The 24,577-nt window shown below is 39.6% G+C and overlaps 1 protein-coding gene across 1 annotated transcript; it reads left to right on the top strand.

Moving 5' to 3' along the window:
* The first annotated feature begins 3,006 nt into the window (after positions 1-3,006).
* On the top strand, positions 3,007-20,060 carry DEK (DEK proto-oncogene). The gene is made up of 11 exons (XM_084206636.1): positions 3,007-3,164; positions 4,838-4,987; positions 6,708-6,809; positions 7,311-7,420; positions 9,267-9,361; positions 10,769-10,889; positions 12,606-12,788; positions 14,591-14,723; positions 17,004-17,152; positions 18,420-18,488; positions 19,397-20,060. The coding sequence occupies exons 2-11, from the start codon at positions 4,849-4,851 to the stop codon at positions 19,406-19,408; spliced, it is 1,113 nt and encodes a 370-aa protein (XP_084062762.1). The 5' UTR covers positions 3,007-3,164; positions 4,838-4,848; the 3' UTR covers positions 19,409-20,060.
* Positions 20,061-24,577: the final 4,517 nt, after the last annotated feature.

Genomic DNA, 24,577 nt, shown 5'->3' with positions numbered 1-24,577 from the left:
CCCCTCAAACCAGCTTTCACCATTTAATGCTACTGAGCTATGATGCCTAAGAAACATACCCTTTGACATCTAAAAGTGAGCCCCAGGTACCTCCAGGAGAACTGTTTCATAGAACTGGCATCTGCAGATGGAGCTAGCTGTCAAAACTCAGTGTGTCCTTAACATTAGGACTCTGACAGTGGAGAAGCACGCTCTCTGTGATAGAATAAGAAGAGCAGGTTATAGGAAGCAACTCTTAAGAACCACTTAAAATTACTTATCCCCTTCTAATTTGTTCTTCTTCCAGGATTAAGGCTTTTAGGTGGCATTTAGAACCTTTCATTACACTGTCTAACTCTTTAGATAATGCTAATATTTTATAGCAATACCATTATCTCATCCAGGTCTTCCAAATCTCAACTGAAATAATTAAGTGAACTTCCTCAGACTGAGAGAAGACAGCAATATAGAAGTGTTGATACAGCATATCATCCCAAAGCAGTATACTGAGAATCAGCATTCTTACTCATAGTCAAAATGAGAAGACAAACCAGTTTCAAACTATTTTCTTGAATTTAGAAATTTCCCTTAAAAACATATCTGATTTTTTGTCAAACTGGTCCCCTCCTTCTCCCAAATTATAGCTTTGAAGATTTTTTTCTGAAGTCTTCTTAACCCATATTGTCTCAGTCTTATCTGGGGGATGCAACAACCAATTATTAAACTGTTGACAGCATACTGAAACTACTCCAAAAAGCTGTAAATCAAAAAGATACTATGAAGGGCAGAGAAGGTTTCAAAAATCCAATCAAGAGAAGTTATCATAGCTGCTGAAGTTCTGTCAGAGGAACCTGGGACAAAAAGAAATTTACCTGCACCAAGTATATCAATTCCTAAAATAGTGGATTTGGTTTAAGGGTCTGTCAGCTACTAAAGTGGTATGACTTCACTAAAAGGATCAATGAAACCATTATCTTCTATTTCTCCTCAAGATGAAGGTGCATCTAATGTGATATGTGAGAATATCAATATACGTAATTCAGTTAGGCAAATCATCTCCATTGGGTAAATACACCCCTTTTCACAAAATGATGATCTAATTTATCATCACAATCTGAAGCACAGTCTTTGGATGTTTTCTGTCACAATTCTGAATTAATCCGAACTTATTAATCTTACAGGAAGTAGTTTGTTGTCTTCAAACATCTGTCTCACACCCCTTGTGTAGCCCATGGCTCAATTATATTTTTGCCTCATTATTGTATGTTAACAATAAGCTTGTCTAATTACATATTGTTGGTAAACAATTTACATTTTCCCTTTTTAAGTGACCACCATCTGTGATCGCACTGGCTTTTTAAAAAAGCTTTAAAATAAGGAATCTGCATCTCTCTTGCCTAAATTGGGTGGTGATTAATATACGCTCCCCAGACTCTCCTTTTGTACACAGCATATAAATTGTTGTATTTCCTAATATCTTTATCCAACAGATTGCCCAGAGCAACTATGGATGCCTCATCCCTGGCAGCGTTCAAGGCCAGGTTGGATGGGGCTCTGAGCAACCTTATCTAGTGGAAGGTGTCTCTGCCCACAGCAGGGGGAATGGCACCTGATGACCTTTAAGGTCCCTTCCAACCCAGTCTGTTCTTTGATTCTAAATACTTTGTAGTATTTGTGTTACATGTATTTCCTGGGTTTACTACCAATTCTACGGGACTATGTTTTACATGCATCTAGGATGAACAATTCACAGAAGTGTGACACTCCTTTCATTTCTTCTCTTTTACTGTCCCTGTACCTCCCAAAGAGCCATATACCTACAGCTCCTCACACTAGCCAAGAAACTGCTCTTGGGATAACACGCCTTTCAGACAAGTCACCTGCACTGGCTAGTTCGGGCTGCTTTCCTGCAACATACCGCCTGTGTACTCCCGACTCCGGTTGAAGGCAACGCGAAGACCAGCTTGGCCTTTTCTCAGGCTCCAAGATTAAATCTTAAGCTTAAGAATTTAACTCGGGCCACAGCGCGCTCGCAGTCCTCAGCGAGTGGGACTGGCCCCTCGGCTCTTTCGCGGGCCGCCTGTGACCCTACATTTTTCAGGAGCAAGGAGGCGACATCGCTCCTCAGCCGTTCCCTCCCGTTGGCCGCAACCCCCGGTGCCGCCGCGGCCCGAGCGAGGCGCGGCCGTTGCAGCGGCGCGGGCCCGTCCAGCGCCGCCACCGCGGGGATGCGCGCAGGGAAGGGATCTCCCGCACGGAATCGGCGGCGAGGAACGGGCGCTCTGGACCAGCCCCCGCGGGGAGGAGCCGCGCTGGAGTAATACGGGGGAAGCGGGAAGAATGCCACACTCCTGGGAATTGTTCATCGTAGGCGCGCGGGAAGCATAGTCACGTAGAACTGGTAGTAAAAGTAGGATATACGTGTAACGCAAATACTACTAAATACTTAAGAACCTAGAACGGATTGGGTTGGAAGGGACCTTAGAGATCATCTAGTCCCAATGTGATGCGGCAGGGACATCTTCCACTAGGCCAGGTTGCTGAGAGCCCCATCCAACCTGGCCTTGATCGCTTCTAGGAATGGGGCACCCGCAGCTTCTCTGGGCAACCTGTTCCAGAGGTGTTGGGAAACAGTACTCTGTACAAAAGGAAAATCTGAGGAGTATATATTAATCACCGCCCAATTTAGGCAGGATAAGAGGTACGGATTCCTTATTTTGAAGCTTTTTTTTTTATAAATAAAATAAAAAGCCGCTACAATTACAGACGGTGCCGCTTTTAAAAGGGAAAACGCAACGCCGCGCCGCTCACACCCGCCCCGCCCCTCAGCGGGAGCGCGCGCCCGCCGCCGCGCGCGGCCTGACGTCACCGCGGGCGGGCGGGCGTGACGCGCACCCTCCCCTGCCCTCCCCGCGCCGGCGGGAACGCGGGCGCTGATTGGCCGCCGCCTTCCCGCTTCCTCCTCGCCGCCCGAGAACCCGCCATTTTGAAAACCTTGTTGATTCCGGGAGGGAGGGAAGAGGGAGAAGGAGAGGGAAAGGGCAAGAGTGGCTGCTGGCCGAAGGGCTGCGCCGCGGCGGGGCGTGTGTGTGTGTCGCTGTGCCCGGACCCGCCTCTTCCAGCAGTAACTGCCGCCTTCAGCTGCTGCCGCCGCGCCTGAGGAGGGAGCCGGGGCTCGTGCTGAGGTGGGTCCTGCCGCCATGGCCGTAACGGCGCCCGAGAGCGGTCCCGCCTCGCCGCGCCCGGGCCGAGCGGGGACGGACTGTGACGAGGAGAAATGAAACGCGGCAGCCGCGCCGCCGGGCTCCCGTCCCGCCCTGGCGACGCGCCGTGTGAGGGGCGCTTGTCACCGGGGCTGCCTCCCCCCCGGCCCCTGCCCGAAGTGTTTCCCGGGCGCTGCCGTGTCCTGCGGCGGGAGCGGGCCGAGCGGTCCTGAGCCCGGCTGGAGCGGGGAGGCGATGGCGCCTTGGCCGCCGGCGCCACCGGGCGCTGCGCATCGCCGTCCGTTTGCCCCGGCATCCAGCTTACAAATCGGGAAGGGGGGATAGGTGAAAAGTCCGTGTGTGAAAAGCCCCAGCTGAGGGCGGGAGACCCTCTCCCGGTAAAGGTGGATCCCAGAACCCTTTGTCCGTAAGCAAAACGTCGTCCCGAACGCAGGTGGTGGAAAGCTATGTCTCTTAACTTTGCTCTTCCCTTCTGTTCCCATTGAAGGGGGAAGGAAAGACAGCTTGTAGTGCTTCTCTTGCTTTTACTCATGCCTTCAAGTAAAACGAAAATGCCAGATTACTGAAATGACAGGCTATTTACTACAAATTAAATACTGGTAGTAATACCCTGAAGGATGTATATTCCCCTGATGATTTAGTCAGGAAACGTTACTTTTCCCCGCACTAGTGGTAATAAATATTAACTCATGTTTTCTGTCATTTGGAACACGACTGATCTCTGGTACCTAGTAATGCTGCACATAAGCAGCAGATTTAAATGTTACTTATTGCACCTGATCTCTTGCAGATAATACTGGCTCTAGTATTGCAAAAAGAAAATGGTTAATTGTGTGAAATTCTGTTCCAGATCTAAACGGTGAAAATTTTTGAAAGCTAGAATTTTAAAAAATGAAACATATGGTTATCTTGCTCTATTGGATAGAAGTTTTCTGTTAGTAGAGAAATGGTACATGTATAACTGAGATATTTTAAAGTTTACATATAGGTCACTTCAGATGTTAAGAAAAGACTCTTAAATATGTGAAGTATGAAGCATTTATTCTTTTTTGCTGTAGATCTGTAAATTAAAACCAGGAAGTATTTTTATGCGTAAAGATGCAGCAGCTGTCTGGGTTATGAAAGCAGTGTTAATTCTTTCCTGAATTGCTTGAAACTTTTTTTTAATGTTTCTGTTCCCATTTCCTGTCTAAAAAAGTAACTTGTTTAAGTTACTAGGAAACTTGTATGCATAGTTAACCAAGATCAAGAATAAGTATTAAGTTTATAGTAGTGTGCAGTAAAGTGGTGATATCTCAAAACGCTGCAGTTTTTAATAGATAACAGTATCAGCTGCTTTGAGTGGGTGTTTCCGAATGCTTCACAAAAGCAGCTTGAAGACTTGTGTGTGAGTAGAATTTATAACCTTTTAGAGTGTTCTTAACCAGACTAATTGCAGAATGGATGGCAACTTGTTCTGAAAAGTTGTGTGTCTTCTGTGTATGCCAAACACCTTAGTGATTAGAGAATGTGAGTAATCATAGTACCAGCACACTGCTTCTGCTGCACAAGGAGATCATTTTTGAAAGCAGGATTCCTGTGTTTCTTATGGACGTTGTTCTAGTGATGATGGTTTCCCCTGACTCTTTCTACAGAAGCATATACCATGTCTTCTGTTGATTCATCAAAAGAAGATACAATGTCGTCAGAAAAAACAGATGAGAAACAACCTGAAACTGAAAACAAAGCTGAGGAAAGTGATGAAGATGAAGAAGAAGAAGAGGAGGAAGAGGAAGAAGAAAAGGGTACTTTTTTTTCCATTTAATAAGTTGTTCTTTAATGAATGCCAGGCTATTGAATGCAGTCTCCTGTGATTCTAGCTAATTGTACAATCATTGAGGAGATTCCGTGGTGCATCTGTCTCATGGGTCATAAGAGCTTCCCAGTAGTCTATAACAGGCAGTGCTAAAAACAGTGGTGCTGATATATCTCAGAAAAGATTTAAGGAATTGCCAGCATCCTGGACTTCTGTACTAGAGATTTTTTTTGTTGATGTATAAATTTTTCATTGCTTATAGTAGGTGGTGTCCCTTATCAAATTATTTTTCGCCAGTAACAGTGTGAAGTGATCTGTGTTTAACTTGTAAGTGTGCAGTAGTTTTGGAAACAACGTGGATGTCTTTGCTTAACTACAGTGGATTAATTTTCTGGGTATCCAAATGTAATTATTTTGGGTCAGCGGAAATTCCTTTAGACTAATTTTGGTAATAAAAAGTTGTGGCAATATAAAGGTTGAGCAAGCAAGGCAAGTTTTTTGTTGTGGCATGTAATTGAAGGTAGTCAAGGAGAACAAAACAAGATGAAGGAACTACTGTGCAAGAATGTTAATTTCTATTGTGAACTCTCCAGGCATCTGTTTTCAAAAGGAAAGCATTCATGGAAATAGAGCTGTAATGTGGCACAGTGTAAACAAAGTCACTGATGCTCTTGGATCCTTTAAAGAGATGCAGTTTGTCTTTAGGAAAGGTAGTAGAAAGAAGACAGATTATGCTGTTTGGAAAACAGCTGAGTAATTAGCATTGGATTTTCAGAAAAAAAAAAGTCTTTTTGCTCTGGTTTTGATTATGTTCCTACAGGTTTAGAAGCTACTTTCAGATGTTAAAGCCAGGACAGCCCATCTGTTTAGCTCTAAGGATGGTGTTACTTGAGGTCGAGTATTTTAGTATGAAATGTTTAGATGAAGCTTTTTCTTTGGAGTGGTATCATTAAATGAGTGATGTGTAGGGCGTACGTAAAACAATCTATGTGTATTCATTAGTAAGCACTACCAGAATTACTGGGAATAATACTCTTCTTGTATTTGTGATGCTCATTATTGTGCCCTGCAGAGTGCTTCTCTGTGCACCCTGGGATGTGTAGTACAGTCCCACTGCGCTTGTGCTTCTGCCTCTCCTGCTGAAATGTGTGGTTTCTCCAGTCCAGTAGTAGAAAACAAATACGTATGCAGGCGGCCTTGACCCTGCTTTTGCCCATCTGGTAGTAGTATTCTTCTTCAGAGTGCTTTGTGTGGAGCTGTGTGCCTACAGATTGCAGCATCCAAGGAGAATGTGTAAACAGGATCAGTTTTGTACCTGAAAAAGGCAGTGAAAGGAGAGAAGGATGGGTTTCTGAAAACACGTAGTCCTGCAGTCTCCATCATGGTGGTAACTTCCTAAAGTTACCTTTAGGGAATGTCTAAAGGTAATGTAATGTTGCCTTTAGTCTTTTCTTCAAGGTTACCTTGGATAAAGATTATGGTGAAGAACTAGAGAGACTTCTAATTATGTACTAGAGAGACTTCTAGTTATGCAGCTCCATAGAAACTCATTGGCTTATTAACCAAAGGTCTGAAAGTGTCATAGTGTACCTGGTTATATCATCATCTGGTTTTGATTTGCTATTTCGAAGAGTCAATGTTGTGTTGCCTGTCACTTCAGTCAGATCTGCAGTGAAGAATATTGTGTTTAAGGAAGCTTTCTTTTGCAGAGAAGAGTCTCATTGTTGAAGGAAAAAGGGAGAAGAAGAAGGTTGACCGACTGACCATGCAAGTTTCCTCACTGCAGAAGGAACCTTTTACAATTACACCAGGTAAGCTTGACTTCTCACATATGAATTGTGAGTGTTAGGAATGATAATGAAAACTCTACAAAGATGAAGTTACTAATTTGTTGTAGGTGAGACCTAGTTTATGAGTCATGATCCCTTTTAAAACAATAAGGCTGTTATATGAAAACGCTCTTTTATTCTGTAGCATCAGTTTAAACTGTAAAAGTTACATGATATTTGAACTTACTTGGAATAGGATCTTTGGTACCCCACCACTACTAACAAAGGCAGGAGCAACAAGAATACAAAGAAATGGCAAATCCTTGTACCCTGATCTAAGCAGTATCAAGTAAGGCAGGTAAAGAGCTTGTCAGGATGCCTGATAGGAAAAGGCCTGCTTAATGTTTGACCTATTGTAATGTCTAACGCTGTTTTTAAGTAACTTCTTTGCTTAAAAAAAAAAAAAAGTAGAAACTTTAAGCTATAAATGCATCGGTAAATAAGAATGTGATGAAATAGCATAAATTATTTTAATTGTTTCAGGAAAAGGACAAAAACTCTGTGAAATTGAGAGGATACAGTTCTTTCTGAGTAAAAAGAAGACAGATGAACTTAGGAACCTGCACAAGCTCCTCTACAACAGGCCAGGCACTGTAAGAATTTCAATTTTGTATATCCATTAGTTCTCATGTATAGTGAAAATGTATGTAGTGCAGTTTTTTACACTTACACGTATTGATCTATTTCTTAAGTGTTATTTATTACAAGCTACTTAGAAAATGGATATTTGCAGGACCAGCTAAGTAAGTCTCCTCCTTTTAACTCCTATAAAATCTCTTCCTGTAAAAATCCTGTAACAGGGTGTACTAAATCAAAAGTCTCTTGAATGCAGATTTTTTTTTTTTTTTTTAATGGGGGAATGGTGGATTACCATCCAACAAGGATGAGTTGGAAATAATTTATGGTTCGCATGATAAAAGCTGCTGAATGCAGATGACACTCAAAATACTCATGTATTGAAACATTGCTGTTTATCTACTATTTTTCTCTTTGTACTAAGCAGTAGAAAGATAAAGGTGATAAAAATCACTATTAAGATTTTATATATAACAGTTTTCCTAAGATAATTAAAATATTACATCGTCCATTTTGTATTTAAGGATGACACTTAAAATATAATGGCAAATCTTTCTTGGAGTGGTTTATGTATCACTGATCATGCCTAAAATTTCAGAGTGAATATGTCCCATTTTCCTTGCTAATGGAGGCAAAATGTGAAATTGAGGCAGATTTACATATCCTATTTCTATACGTTTGCTATAATTATTGGGAGTTTTAAAATACCTTTGTGTATTTGAAGACTTGAACAGCTAGCACAGAAACCAGAAGTTGAATGTTACTAGTACAGATGTGTACTAGCTCTAATTCTTAGACCACTGCTTCCAATGCAATGTTTGTTTAAATGGCAAAGAATGATCTGTTGCCCCTAGTATTCAGAAAAAGAATATATCAGTATGGTTTCAGTCAAAACTGTATTTAATCAGAGTTTTTGGAAACTCAGAATGCTGTTTAATATAGTGAAGGTCAGATCTTGTTTCGTATGCACATATTTGTATGTGCTTTTAATTGTAATTGACGCTTTTAATAAAACATATTAGTATCACCTGCAAATTTTCTTAAGGTGGACAAAGCTCTTTGGTAAAAGAGCTTTTACCAAAGCTCAGCTTTGGTAAAATTATAAACTAATGAAGTAACAGCAGAAAAAAAATTTGTAGAAGTATTGAAAGCTAGTTGAAATTATTCTTGATGGTATTATAAAGATCTCAGAAGATAGTGGGATCTGGGGTTGCTTTTTAACAACTTTTTTTTTTTTTTTTTGCAAGAGGAGATGAAGTAAAAACAAAACTTAAGTACACTTGTGATCTAGATGGGAGCAATTTTCCTATTATAAGTCCTGTTGCAATGGAAGTTCAACCCAGATTGGACATCAGGTGTAATGGTAGAAGTTGTAGACTGGGTAGTACGTTAATGCAGAATAATAAGAGGTTCAAAAATATAGTCATGGTCCTATGTAAGACTTCAGAATAGCTAGTAAAGCAAATCTACTTCAGCAGATTGTAGAATAAAAAACAAAATTCCCCATTTTGTAACAAATTACGTGATACAAAGCATGCAACAAGCTTCATAATGTTGTAGTTTTGCAAATCTGTAAATCATCATGCAGTACGTTCAAAATGAGCTTGATATGGCAGGTGACTTTGTCTAGTAAGTTATTTAAAGTACCACAGTCACAAGAAGTTGAACTTAATTGTTGTAGTTTGTCTATTGCGAGATAAGTCAAGGCATAATGCATGTCGGTTATAACTTTAAAAGTGTAGCTATGTCAACAGAAAACAAAATGCTAGAACAGATTTTTCTTGTACAAAAGGTTAACAAATGTAAATTGATGAAATCTTTTAAACTGCTTGCAATGAAAATAATCTGTGTGCTCTGTTCTAGGTTGCATCCCTAAAGAAGAATGTGGGTCAGTTCAGTGGGTTTCCATTTGAAAAAGGAAGTGACCAATATAAAAAGAAGGAAGAAATGTTAAAAAAGTAATGATCTCTTGATAGTTAACATAGCTTGACTCATGCTATGCACTCTATTTTTTTTTTCTTCCACAATTTTACTTGAGATTAAAGTTGAACTATAAGCTAGGTGGCTGTTCAGTAGAGCTCTACAAATTTTTTCTGAGTTCATTTTAATCACACAAACTGGTCTCTTAAGACAGCTTAAAATGTATTGAGTTATATTGTGGACATTTTATTCACAATTCCTACATTCATGACTTTAACTATTGCATACTAACTATTAGATTCTTCTGCCTAAGTGAGAGGAAGGCATTATTTCCCTGGGGCAAGCATAGTGTTGTGAACACATTGTACTTTATTCATGGTGCAAACCTGCATCCTTCTATGTCTCAAAACCTTCCTCATTCAGAATCAAAGCCATTTCTGCTTATTATATATTAAACATAGTAGAATTGCCATAGCAAGTAGTCTCAGAAACTTTTTTTTTTTACTGGCTCCCATCATAAGTTGCTTTTTCATCAACAGGAGAAGCTGCTGCAACTTAGTTTTGGTTGCCCTGAAAGGCTTTTAAATGCCCTTGCGTATTTGTGTAGCTAGTTGTAACAAATGAAAGAACTAATAACATCTACACAATATATTCTAAAACTTGGGATGTTTTTTAGTGCCTGTTTGCTGATCCTGGAAAGGCTTCCAGAATTTGGAATTTCTAATTTTTTCTTCTTCAGATACGTAGTTTTTCAGGAGTATGGTTTGTCAAATACATAGAGCGTGTCTTGTAGATTCCCATCTCCTGATGGGAGTTTTGACTGTTTCCCAAAGGTTTCATTGGCTAATTCTCCTTTTCATAAAAAGGCTGCAAAATAAAGTAATTTTGCACATTTTTTTCATATTTTCATTATGAAACAGCAGCAAATATTCTGAAACCTGGTTGCATATGAAAGTACAGAGCCCTGTATTCTGCCTTACTGTGGTAGCTTCTGCTGCTGTTTATAGCTGTGTAGAACACAAACTGTTGATCAGTTTCTTAATTTGTTTTGTGTCTGTCGTTGATTTCTGCCCAATCTTTACACTTGCATGAAATATTTTAACAGCATTGAACAAGATGAACAAAGGTCAATATCTATTTTGTAGAACCTTACTATTCAGGCTGTAGATCATAAAGAATGTAATACTTTTTTATTGTGATTCCTTAATTTTTTTAAAATATCCTCTTACACAGACATACAGATTTAGGAATTCTGTTTTATTTTGCTTTATGTAATATAGTGGTGATTCTTTGCTGAACCGTAGATAAGACTGGAAGTGTAGTTGACTGTGTATATATATTGTCAGGTGGCAGACACAAACCAGAGAGCAGCTTCGAGCAGTCACATGTTGATTGTTTAGTATATGATACTGAATTTTTTCTTTGGGTTTTTTTTTCCCCTACAGATTTAGAAATGCAATGTTGAAAAGTATCTGTGAAGTTCTTGACTTGGAAAGATCAGGAGTCAATAGTGAGCTCGTAACCAGAATATTAAACTTCCTTATGCATCCAAAGTCTTCAGGCAAGGTGAGATACAGGTTGTTACACTTGCTTATATAGCTCTATTCTGATAGAAAATGCATCTGTTCTCTATTGCTCATTGTTTGCTTGTTTCCAGTGATAATACAATTTCTGTTCTAACTTACTGAAGGAGGAATGACTTCTTGAGAGAGTAGTTCTACTACTGCAGGCATCCATAATAGGGTGAGGGCTTAAATAGAAATTCTGTTTACATGTGGGTGTACCCATTACACACTGACAATGCACAGAAGTGTGAATTCAACACATGGAGCTAATTAGGATATCCATTCCCAAATAGCAATTAGTCTTTGTCCTGTGGGTGGAGGAGAATGGATACATGAAAGGACAGGAAAATCAAGCTTCAGATGTTACCTGTGTTTGCCGTATTTGGCAAATGTATGTTATCACATTTGGACATCACCAAATGGAATTTGTTGCAGGGTACAAAACCAATGCGCTAGATTCAGAATGCCACTGCTAAACACTCTTGTTAATCTTCTTGGACTTTCAGTTTTTAATCTAAAAGTAATACTAAAATAGTTGCGCTGTTGCTCAGGAAACTAAATCTATTCCCAGCAAACACTGGGAGGTGAATAAGGGGTCTGTCTCTGTCCCCTCCTGAGAGCCTCTTAGGAACCCCCGGCCAGGCCTGAGTCGGCAGACACCGGGGGAGCAACTCTGACACAGCCGACTGCGGGGAGACACTTCCTCGTGCCCGAGGGTGCTGAGGGCGGCCAGGCCAGTTGTCTTGGCAGCAGAGGAGACACTAGAGACAACGGTGGAAAAAAGGGGCTGACTCTTAGCAGGGGTAAATCCAAGGTTTTATTCAGGAGCTCTGGGGAGCTCCTGCACCTGAGGGGGCCTCCTGCTGAGAGCCCCTGGAGTTGTGCCAAGGTTACATATAAAGGGAGGAGGAAACCAAAAGTAGATAACATTTTACCAACCAATAAATGACCCAAAGGGATGGGCACTAAGGGATAGACGCTTAGGACAGGGTATAAAACCAGTCTCGGGGGGCTGATCCCTGGCCTCTGTCTAATCACTCGATGTCTTGAACCGAAGCTTCTAGATGAAGGGGATGGGATGCTGGATGATTGACAGCGAGCCAGGGTGGGGATTTGGGGATGATCTTCTCAAGGGAAACGAATTATATAGGTAACGGGAAGGGGGTACAATTTGGGGTAAACTATTAGGGAAAACTACGGGGATACAAAAAACAAAACCACTTCAAAGTATTGCAAAGTATAAAAACACACTACAGCAGAGGTCAGCATGCTGATTTAGAGACACAGGTACAGAATTACAGCAAAATGCAGGTTTGCATAAGATGTGACAAAAATCTTGCCTTTAGGTCTTCTGAGTTGTCAGCTGACTTGTTACCAAAAGAAAAGGCTTGTTTTATGGATTGGTAGGTAAAAGAACAATCTAGAAGTAACTTTTCTTGCTTCCCTTCTCTAACACCCAGTCTTTGAAGATTTGTTTGCTTAGGGAAGGGGTGCACTTAGCTTAGAACTGAAATTTCATTTTGTTCAACTCTGTCTCAATAGTGAATATTTGCTTGCTGCAAAATATTGTGTCTTAAGTGTACATAAAGTAGTCCTGGGTTGTGTTAAGACACCTCCATATTTGTTTACTATTATTTTATGTGATTGGAAAGTAATTATCTTTTTAAAATTCACTTTTGTATTCTCACTTGGATTACACACATCTCTTGTCTCTCAGCCATTGCCCAAGTCCAAAAAACCACAAAGCAAAGGTGGCAAAAAAGAGCGCACTAGCTCTGGAACAACAAGAAAAGCAAAACGTACCAAGTACCCAGAGATCTTGTCAGATGAATCCAGTAGTGAAGAAGATGAAAAAAAGGAAAAGGATGAGTCTTCAGAAGAAAAAGAAAGTGAAGATGAGGTAATAGTTGTTTTGTTTGTTTTTCAACATTATGTCATTGCTATGAATTGGTAACTCTTGGAACAGAGTTGGGGAGCAAGTGATATTTAACTGAAAGAAAAGGGAACACATCTGCAATTTAGAAGAGGCTTTCTTAAATTCTTAGTGTGTTGAATTTAGATAATCCTTTAGATAAAAGGCAGAAGTTCTGGTTCTTGGCTATATGTATGTACCTTATAAAACCATTTCTTTTGTGTCATTTTGGGGCAGCCAGGATTGCTAATTAATTGATTGTATTTCTTATATAATCTTGTGATGACTTTATTGTAATTTCATAATGCAGTGTTTGATTTGATACCTAGGAATTAACTTTGAGTTCAGTAGGAGTCACTGACTACATTGGTTTGGGATCTTGTTTCCGTATTCCTCCTGGATTTTGTATCTTACAAAACCTCGAGAGAGAGTTTGTCTTAAAGTAGACAACATAGTAGGCAGCCTTAGAAAGATCCCTGCAATCTCTGCAGTGTCTTAATCTCATTGTACTTTTGTGTTTTCTTTAAAACTTTTTGCATACTAGGCAAGAAGCATCAAATCATGGAATAGTTTGGGTTGGAAGAAACCTTATAAAGGTTATCTAGTCCAATCCTCCTGCAATGAGCAGAGGCATCAGCTGGATCAGGTTGCCTCATTCAACCTGGCCTGGAATGTTTCCAAGGATGGGCATTCACAGCCTCTCTGGGCAACCTGTTTCAGTATTTCACCACCTCATTGTAAAAGAAACTCTTCCTTATTTCTCTAAATCAACTCTCCTTCAGTTTAAAACCATTACGCCTTATCAGACCCCTGCAACAAAGTGCAATTAGTCAAACTGCTGGTGTCCAAGAAAGTTCTTTTTGGAAGCTATGGAACCTTTGGCTGTTATATAAGGCCACTGTTCACTTGGGTTACATTCTGTCTGTTGAAATGGAAGTGTGACGGGCTGTTAGGTTAATAGCCTGAGCTATAGGAAATAGTAGCAATCTTTCATTGAAAGGCAATTAATGTATCTTAACAGTTTCTTTTGTTGGGATCATTTTGGTAGGTGTTGTGTTTAATGTAAAAAGATGGTTCAAGGAAACTCCTATGCCTCCATGAAACAACCTTAATTCTTGCTATGCCTTTTTTGTTACTTATAAACTGCAAATTAAAAGATGGCTGAAATACTAAAATTTGACATATGTGTTAATTTCTTCAGGAAAACAGGGTTTCTGCTGTGAGGAGAGGAATATCTGTTTCACAGGCAGTTGTTGGCATATTCCCAAGAGCTCAGTTATTAAAAAAAAAAAAAAAAAAACAAAATTCAAAACCTTCCAAACAAAATTCTGACAGAGGCCTAACAATAAACTCCATTGATCTAACTGGGTCATCTTTGCCTTCTTTCAAAAGGTAGGAGTTAGGTATGTCTGCAGTGGCTGAGTGGACTGAAGTCTTCAGAAAGTGAAGTTTAGGGGCATGGAATAAAAGCATAATTATTACAAAAGCACTGCTTTGTCAAATTAGTATGAAAATAGCACTTGATGAAATGGAAGATACCTATTTGTACAGCTTTAAGATTGCAGCATTTTTTAAAAAAAGAGTTAGATTTATGCCAGCTTTTGATATACTAGAATTAGAAGGATGTAGGCAGTGTATCTGTTTTGCTCCAGCTCTGTTGGAAACTTAGGCATGGAGTGGCTGGAGTAAATTGTCCTTAGAGTGGAAAATTTTCCTTTCTGGCAGAGAGGTATGGATTGTTGAAGTAATACACATTACTTTAATTTTCTGATTTTTTTTTTTTTTGGTAGCCCCCAAGAAAAGCATCTAAGAGAGAAAAATCTAAAAAGATGACTTCTAAAACCAAGAAAGCTGTGAAGGGTGCAAATGTCAAGAAGGCAGACAGCAGCACTACTAAGAAAAACCAGAACAGTTCTAGAAAAGGTAAATGCTTTAAATCTTTCATCATACATTGCCCTGTAGCTTAACTGGAATGCTTATTAGAAAGCAAGCTTTTGCACCTTACTGTGAAAGAAAATGGAATTTGGTAAATTGTTGGTTTTCTATTTGGTGTTTCTTTCCTTGAAACAGTAATAAAAAAAGCTGTTGGTTTGGATTTATTTCATATATTTCCTGCTGTCATGCTGCTGAGCATGTGTATAGTTTTTATTTGCATATAAACTGAAAATATCAGCTAAGTTCTCCATTTTGCTGGAAGAACCATTGGTAAAGTTCTGTTTGGGCCTCTGCATTGTCTTTATGCAAGGCTTGTACTTGATCCAGTGGTGTGTATCCCATGTGTGTGTCTTTGGTTCAGCAGCTTGATACAAGCTTTGGTTAACATAGAAACTGTTTTATCCATGCATCCTTTTGCAGTTGATTTACTTGTATCTCAGGATGTGCATAAAGGGTATACAGACATCAAGTTTCTTAATAACTCTATAAAGATTGCAGTAGTGAGGGTGGGGACAGGGTTGTCTTGCCAAGCAGGTTTGCCAAAAAGGGCCTGGGCAGGGGCAGATGGTTCTTGCAGACAGCTCGTGGAGGCTGTTCAGCAATGGGCACTCCTGATAAGGAGCACCGACAGCACTCAGGGCTCTTGCAGCAAGTGTGGGGCCGATGGCTCAGGGAAGTGACTGGCACCCTGCTCTGCACCTGTGAGCTGCCCTTGGCAGCAGTGTCCAGCTGTGGGCTCCCTGGAGCAAGGCAGGCATGGACATCATGGAGCGAGTCCAGTGGAGGGGCACCAAGATGGTGAGGGGGCTGGAGCACAGGGTGGAGAATGGAAGGCAGAGAGAGCTGGACCCATTCAGCCTGCAGAAGAGATGCATGAAGGGGGATCAGCCTGCAGCCTGCAGCTCCCAAGTGGGAGAGTGTGGGGAAGGCAGGGTCAGGCTCTTTCTGCTTGGAGGTACACAGGGAGAGGATGAGAGGCAACAGGCACAAGTTGCCGCCAGGAACTCTGCAGTTATTTGTTAGGGGAGAAACTTCACCATGTGGTTGGTCAGAGAAATGGGGCCTGGAGGAGCAGTGGAATCCTCATTGGTGGAGATGTTTGGACATCAGCCTGGCAGGGGCCCAAGTAACCAGCTTCATGCTGGCCCTGTTTCCAAGTAGCAGCTTTGGTACCAGATGATCTCCAGAGGTCTTTTCCCATCCTAAATTCTCTGACACTCTGCAATAGCAGCCAGGTCTATCACAGTTGTAGTCTGAGTTACTAATGCTGTTTATATCCATACTGCAAAAGTACTTAAATGCTGGCACTGGCATATACATGCTTCAGCACAAGCATCAGGTCAGATTAGTTAGCTTTCTTGTCAGTGCTTTGCTGAAAGGTGTGGATGAACTCTTGGACATAGAATGATGCTAAATTTCTTTCATTGCCTTATTTCTCAGCAGAGTAACTGGCCTGTGCTGAACTCAGAGTATTTTCAGTTTGACTTCTAAATGTGGCTGTGATGTGTGTACACCTTATTTTGTCATCAGCAAATATATATACACACAAATGTTATATATTTGTTTATCCTGTAAATATGTAATATATTTGTAATTTCTTATTTATTCCTCCTGCATTTCTGTTTCCAGTTTAAGTAGGTCATTCTGTAAGGTCATTATCTAGTTTGTTTGGCATCTGCTCTGAGTTTTGTCTTGTTGGCAGTAGAAGAACTGAGTGGATGTTGGAGTCATTCAGTCTCATTCATTTTCTGCTGGAAAAGATTGTACTAGTGTCCTGTGACTTTATTTCATTTACGAAGTTCTCCCTATTTGTTCTCTTCTCATGGTGCTTTCTGATAGTAAGTTTGCAAAATTACATAGCAAATTACAAGAGCCTAGTGTGCGACACTGCTAGGGGAAAAAAAGCAATATAAACTCCTTTTTAAAGGAAATAATTACTTTTTCTTTTCTTACAGCCATAATACCTGAAATAGAATTGTTCTAATAAGTCTTTTTCATGAGTTTAATAGATGAAATTAGTCCCATACTTCTTAAGAGTTCTCGTTGATTTGTAAACTGATGGTTCATCAATAATTATGCAAATTCATAAATAAATGTGGTACTGATGGCATTAGCTTTGTTTTTAAATTGATAGTCTAGCAAGACGTCTATTTTAAAGGAAAACATCTGGATTGGATGTTTGTTGAAAGTTCTGACGGCTTCTATTTTTAAGGCAGAAAACAGACAAACTGAAAACCTATTACAATGCCATTTGTTCTTCATATTTAGAAAGCGAGTCTGAGGATAGTTCAGATGATGAACCTTTGATTAAAAAACTGAAGAAACCACCCACAGATGAAGAACTGAAGGAAACTGTCAAGAATTTGTTGGCCAATGCGAATTTGGAGGAGGTTACAATGAAACAAATCTGCAAGGAAGTAAGTACAATTTTGCAGTCTCTTTATAGGTAGTGGATTGTTTGTGAACTGACTGATCATTTCAGAAATGGAGGCTTATACTCTGCTCTGTTGTTGCACAGCTAAATAGTTTTGCATTGGTTTATTTACTTGCTGATGGCTATAACAATGAGAGCTTTTTTTAGATATGCAACACTGATATCACCATTAAAAGGGAAATATTAAAATGAGCTACCTGGGAGGTAGCAGTATTACCTCCAGAGCAAGTGCCATGTGTGACAGTGCAAATATCTGACATGTTTAGACAGTGCAGCAGCTTTGCATAGGGGAGGGCTGTCCCCTATGCTCTGTACGTTTCTGCTGCTCACCTTGCACACTCATTCTTCATATGTTTTCTTTATAAGTCCATTCAGCTGTCTCCTATCAGCATCTATCAGAATAGTTCTCAGCTGAGTTAGTGAGTTGAATCAATTCAGCAAGAAATCCATTTATTGTCAGAACAGGTGGGAACCATGTGGCCAGAAAAGGGAAGGGTGGGGAAAAGTGACCAAAACACAAGCAATACACTTGCCTTTATATTTTGTGGTTAACTCACATGTTTGGTTTTCCTGATAATTTGAAGATGTTGTCCTGAGAAAACTAAAACATAACATACAGTTTTGAGAAAACTGTATGTAACTTTTTTTCATATTTATAGTCATTCTAGAAGTCTGACATTTGGTATGCTGAAATAAAATACTCTGAATTGGTTGTCAGTGTTGGCATCTGTTTTTTGTTTGTTTGGTCCTCTCCCACCCTACAACCAAAGAGTAGTTGTACAATAGCACTCAAATATTTTGACTCTTCTGTTAGTCTTTTGAAAGTATCACAGTTTTACTTATAAGTAATCCTTGGTATTTGATATTTTTCATTAATTGTTTGGCTTCCTACCCTAATGCAGGGCTATCTGACTACTTCAGAGAGCATTCAAAATAAAAATTGGAGAATTCTTACTTGTGTGACATGGCAAGCTAGGCATTTCAGTTTATTGATGTGAAAAATTATAGTACCAGTTCAGTCAGTGACCAAACATAAAAGAGGACATGCATTTAAGTATTTTTGTGGTCAAAATAGGGACTGGAAAATAAGCTTGTGTCTGCCCCTAATTAACAGAGGGCATTTTGGCAGTAGTAGTACTAGAGGCACCAACATGGTTTTTTGCCCTAATTTCAATTAAGCTTCTTCTACTCATACCATCTATTGAATGAAAGTAAGTTGAGGTTTATGTTTTTGTTTTGTTTTTCTTTAGGTGTATGAAAAATATCCTAGTTATGACTTATCTGACAGAAAAGACTTCATTAAAAAAACAGTCAAAGAGGTAAAGACGCTATCATTTAGAAAATACTCTGGGTTGGGCTGGGGTTTTTTTCCTTCAGCTTGGCATGGCATCCTCTTACACCGGTTTTATTAGCTTTTTGTATGATATTGAAAGTTTAGTGCTCACCTAAACCTTTGATGTTTAGGGGTTTTTTTCCCTTGTGTTTCCTTCTTTAAAAAAATAATTGCTTCAGATTTTCTTAGCATGCCACTGCTACTCTTATGTATTTCTTTGGTACACATAACTAGAACTAAGGTCATCACAGTTTTTAATGACTTGTACTCCGAAAGCTCTGAATTTACTTTAAATTACAGCCTTGACTACAAGATGCACTCTAATTCAGGCAGTGGTCACATACATTCATAGGTAACAACGCATGAGGTTGTAAAAGCTCAACAGACCTGTCAGCTAAGGCAAAAGAGAATAAAGACAGCTTTTCTCTATCCTGGTGGTACAGTTATGATGATGTTGCCTTTGAGTTTGCTGTGCTGAAGATCAGGCCTTATCTACTGTACTTATAATAGAGGGTTTATTGTCCAATCTAAGCTTTGTAATTTGTAAAAAAAAATCAGATTTCATTACTTTTCCTTGCCCTGAAACTAAAAATGGAGCTGTAGAAGTGAGGTTTGCTTAGTTCACTTCATTTTCTTGTGGCTTCACTTGGAGATGTTGATACATGGCTATCTAGAATTGCTGTGTCTATGTCTTGTGCATAGACAAGCAAGATAGTGTCCTGTGTCACTACCAGCAAAGGCATGAGAGAGCAATTTGTCTGCTCTATGGATGTTTTTGGGTTTTTTGTGATAGCAAGAGGAGAGTATATTTTCATGATTATTTGATACAAAAGGAGACATTATATGTGATTGCATTGAAAAAAAAGGAGATAACTAATGCACTTCTCTTTTCAGTTGATTTCATGATCTGATTTGACTGTGGGAAATGAAGAATCCTGGGTTTATGTTTCCATGGATTTGAAGATCTGATAGGCACCAGCAAAAGGAATGTGTCTTACCCTTGTATTTTTAGTCAGATCTAATTCTGCTGATCTAATGTTAAGAGTGTTAATGTAAATTGCTTTGTGTGGGTTTTTTTGTTGTTAAACAGAACTGCATTTGATGCAATTTTTAGTTGAACATACTTAAGTTTCATGCATGGCAATAAATGTTCCCTTTTTATAGTTTTGTACATTTTGAATTGCATTGTATAACTAAATTCATTAGAGCCATCGTAGCTTTTTAGCGTGGATTACCAGCATACAGGAGATTTTAAAATCAACTAAGATGAAAGCTGCTTATCTACACATATACATGCAGAGACTGGAATATTGCAGTATTGGTTACAAAGATATTTTGAATACATATTGATTCTGAAAATAAGAAGAGTTAGTCATGTATTAATCTCTTTTATATTCTGATACATTCTACAGATACAGAATTATTCTGAACCTAGATTACAGTCTTGCATGTGTAGGCACTGAAAGAGCTCACAGCATGATAACTAATTGGCATATAGATGTTATTTTTGTACTTTCAAAAGGCTTTTTGTTGTGTATATAAAGTTATTTCAACTTTCTTTTGTGCAAATCATTTTTTTAATCTTGGTATCTTTGAATTTATGACATGAAATGTCAGTGTTCAGCAGTGAGGCAGTGATAACAAGTGGTGTGCAGAAGTTTCATGAAAACGAGCTGAGGTTTCATTATGTTTGTCTCATCTTACCTTGTACAAAAACTAAACTGTAGGTTTATACTTGTAGTTTAACTTTATACAGAGACTACAGACATTGTTTCAATGTCTTGGATGTAGTAAATAAAATCCCTCCAAAGGCAATAGGAAAATTTCTAGCATCTCACAAGTGGGTATCCGAGATATACAGCTGGAGGCTTGATAGCTTTGGAAATCCACAGTAGGGCTTCCAAATCAGATAGCACTGATGTGAACATGTGTTTAACCTCTCTTCTGGGTGCAAAAGCTTTTCTGAACCTGAGCTTCATTGCCTCAGCATGAACAATGGTACTTGTAAGCCTGCAGTCTTTAACTGTGGCTGGCAGCTTTTAGGATCAAAGCCAACTCTGTGCATAAGTTTCTGTTTAGGTTTTCTCCATACACCTTGTTTCTAATATGGGAAGTCCTACACTTAAAATCATGAAACTAGAGCTACCAAAGTGTGGGCTGCCATTCACACCGTGAGCACAGAATCCCTCTGACTAGTGTTGTTGGAAAGACAAAGTGTATTTTTTTGAATTTTATTATTGTACAGTTGAGAAATAAGGGTTCTTAAATTATCTAAATTCCAAAAATGTTCAGCCAGTTAGACTGTTGATCTTATACACACTTTTGAATTTCTTTGCGTGTAATCATTTATAATAAGGCTGAATGTAATGGGGATTTTTTGTATTCAATAAATGTCTTTCACAAAAATGTAAATCAGTTTTAATCTAACATTTGCTTACATGTATAGTAAAAAAAACCCTATCTAGGAACATGATTGGTTGTCTTTATCTCATCTGCTAGAAAATACTGGCTTTTCTACTTTAGAAGACACTATTGCTGAAATATATGTCCTTGCACCAAGATTTTATATCTTCTGTGAGGTTGATTTGTGTTTTGTTTTGGGTTTTGTTTGTGGGTTTTTGTCTCTGTCTCAGCAAAAAGAACACTTTTTAGTTTGCAATTTAAAACATTAAAAATTTCCAAGTCAGTCTTAAGAGCAGAAATTTACTTGTATTAAGTGTTGGTGTTTTACAAATACTTGAGCTGCTTTTTGATTTTTATGTAAATGTGCTAGCCAGTTTTAATTATATGGGTCAGGAAATGTTTTTACGATTCCCAACTCCAATGTATAAATATTTTTTTAATAGTTTAAATTCTAATGAAAACTTAAAAAAGGATAGCATACTTCTATTTATTGTATATATGCAATAGTTGCCGCTTTGGAATTGCACAGATGGAATGGAAATGAACTTGACATTCTTCAAATGCTTTGTTTAAATCTCTTAACAACTCAGTGTTAGTCCTCAACAGAGAAGAGAAGTGCCTCTTTCCTTGCTAATCTATACCAGTCTGGCTGCAGCTGATACAGGATTTCAGTTCTTTCTGCAACTGGGAGAATTGCTGCAAGATGGTACTAAAAGGTAAATAAAATATCCTGCTTATCCTGATGCTGTTGGATTAGAAGCACATCTGATCAAGGATCTAAATCCTGTTCACAGGCTCTCATAAAAGTAGAAATGGGTTAACTGGATAAAAGATAACTGAATAAATTGTTAGGCATGTGCCTTCCTGGTGCTTAAGGTAATGCCCTGACCATTGTACTCTAGAGAAAAATACTCCTAACCATCTTGATTTGATTACTTCCAGCATCGTTCCTACAGTCCTTTTTTGGTTAGGCTTTTGGTATTCAGTATTTTGGTTGGTGACTAGCAAAACCACAAGTTAATCTGAATGATTTGCAGGTGTAAACAGCTGTACTTATGAGCACTTGTTGCAACACTGTATGGCACCTGTAGGGGAAGGAAGATAGAGAGGGCTAGGTGGGAAGGAGATCAGCAATTTGGAGTGAAAAGAGGTTACATGCATTTAGAGTTATGTGGTAAGCCATGATATACTGGTCAGACATGTCTAACCAAGACGAAATTACAAAGACACAGCTGTAAATTCAATCCCTCTTTTTTCCAAAAGCTCTAGACTAACAGCCTTCTTGGACCTGAGCAGGCTGTTTATAGGATCTGTGGTTATCCTATCTATGTTATCCTGTTACAAGTCATATGACAAAGCAAGATCTAAGAATTATCTGAGTTCATATTAGCCACTGCTAAGCTGTACTTGAAAATAGCCCTTTTGGAGGCCAGTACTCAGTCTAGAGAAATAAAGCCCCTGGCTGTCAGCATAGTGATTCAAGTTTAATATTAGCTCTTCTAAGAGAAGTTGGCTCATGACTACTTGGGCAGATCTAATCTTCCTTGTTTCCAAATCAGAAAGTTGACTATAATAGAGTAGCTTTAACTGGACTAGATGAAAACATCCCTGAAATTACTTCTAGTGGTTTTTATTTAGGGAGAAGAATGGAAAAATCTGTAAGATATGGGAATACTGTCTAAAAGCTTGCAGTAAGGAATTCAGTAAAATCAATATGCTGGTTGCTGAGAAAAGAAACCTCTTGAATGCTGATAAATGTGTTGTTTTCCTTCTGCAAAGAAATGTTTCTCCTGCCTTTGGATTCAGAAATATTTATTAAAGCTAGATGCTGGATATTACAGATCTAAAGGTTTGTTCTTGACTTGCTGAAGAACGGGGCTGACAGGCATCTCACATAGGTTAACAAAAGCAGAAGCAGAATCCTTCTTTCTGGGACAGAGTATCTCCACTGAACAGTGGGGATTGGGACAGGGTTGTCTTGCCAAGCAGGTTTGCCAAAAAGGGCCTGGGCAGGGGCAGATGGTTCTTGCAGCTTGTGGAGGCTGTTCAGCAATGGGCACTCCTGATAAGGAGCACCGACAGCACTCAGGGCTCTTGCAGCAAGTGTGGGGCCGGTGGCTCAGGGAAGTGACTGGCACCCTGCTCTGCACCTGTGAGCCGGCCTTGGCAGCAGTGTCCAGCTGTGGGCTCCCTGGAGCAAGGCAGGCATGGACATCATGGAGCGAGTCCAGTGGAGGGGCACCAAGATGGTGAGGGGGCTGGAGCACAGGGTGGAGGAGGGAAGGCAGAGAGAGCTGGACCCATTCAGCCTGCAGAAGAGATGCATGAAGGGGGATCATCCTGCAGCCTGCAGCTCCCAAGTGGGAGAGTGTGGGGAAGGCAGGGCCAGGCTCTGCTTGGAGGTACACAGGGAGAGGATGAGAGGCAACAGGCACAAGTTGCCACCAAGGACTCTGCAGTCATTTGTTAGGGGAGAAACTTCACCATGTGGTTGGTCAGAGAAATGGGGCCTGGAGGAGCAGTGGAATCCTCATTGGTGGAGATGTTTGGACATCAGCCTGGCAGGGGCCCAAGTAACCAGCTTCATGCTGGCCCTGTTTCCAAGTAGCAGCTTTGGTACCAGATGATCTCCAGAGTTTCTGGGTGTAAGAAGATGACAGTATGATGTAACTTGCCCTGCCCTTCCACCTGACTTCACTCACTTAACTGCACTATTTTACTTATTTCTGACCTAAGTGTTAGATAACAGGGCCAAAAGGAAAAACATACTCTTTGTTTATTTTTGAAGGATTGTAATTTTTATAGGGAGTATGATGTAATTTGCTGATTTGTACGTTATGTTAAAAAACAGCATTTCATTTCTATTTAGCTTGTTTTTCTTAGACTGAAGCTACCATTTTTCAAAAGCAGCATCAGGTGTAATGAGTTGGCATTTGGAGAACAATCTTCAGGGTACAAACTTTGAACTGCTAACCAAGTATGACAGGGTTAGGGGAAAGCAGTGAATCTTGCCCCAGTAATGCTTTCACTGGTTCAGACCTACATGTGGGTGAAATAAACTTTCAAAGCATAAGATATTTTTGACTTAAGGCAGCTGCACTCGGACTTAGACTAAATGAACACCTGACATCCCTTTCAGGAAGAACAATGTAGATAAGTGTTACTAGAATTTGTCATGGTTTGTATTTTAAACATTTTGAGTATGTAGTCAGGTTTGTACATGCTTATAGTGGTCTGTGCTAGTAGGAACCTTTCAGGACCATGATCCTACAAAGTGTTCACACTACACTTACTCCATGAAAAGCATTAAATGGTTATTTGGTAATATTTGAAAATTAAGGGCCATGCTTCTCAATAATTATTACTAGCTTAAATTTCCTCTGGCCTAAGGAAAATAATCTAACACAAGCTTATGAGTTGCTTTGTAAAACTTGGAAGCAAAAGACAGTGACTACAGTATTATCCAAAGAATAGCAGTTAGGACTTAGAGCTCAGAGAAGGCTGTAAAGCAGCACTTCTTAGGAATTGTCTAGCTGTAAGAATATACCAAAATGAAATCTTAATACAAAAGGTAATAAAAAAGTAGGCTTAGCCATTAGTTAAATTTAAAGGAAAAAACCCAACAACCACAACAGGGGCATCCTGTGGATACTTTCCAGTTTTATTCTGCTG

This window comes from Fringilla coelebs, assembly GCF_963513975.1.
Source record: "Fringilla coelebs genome assembly, chromosome: 1".
Classification (NCBI taxonomy): domain Eukaryota; kingdom Metazoa; phylum Chordata; class Aves; order Passeriformes; family Fringillidae; genus Fringilla; species Fringilla coelebs.
This window is presented reverse-complemented; position numbering and strand designations above follow the sequence as displayed.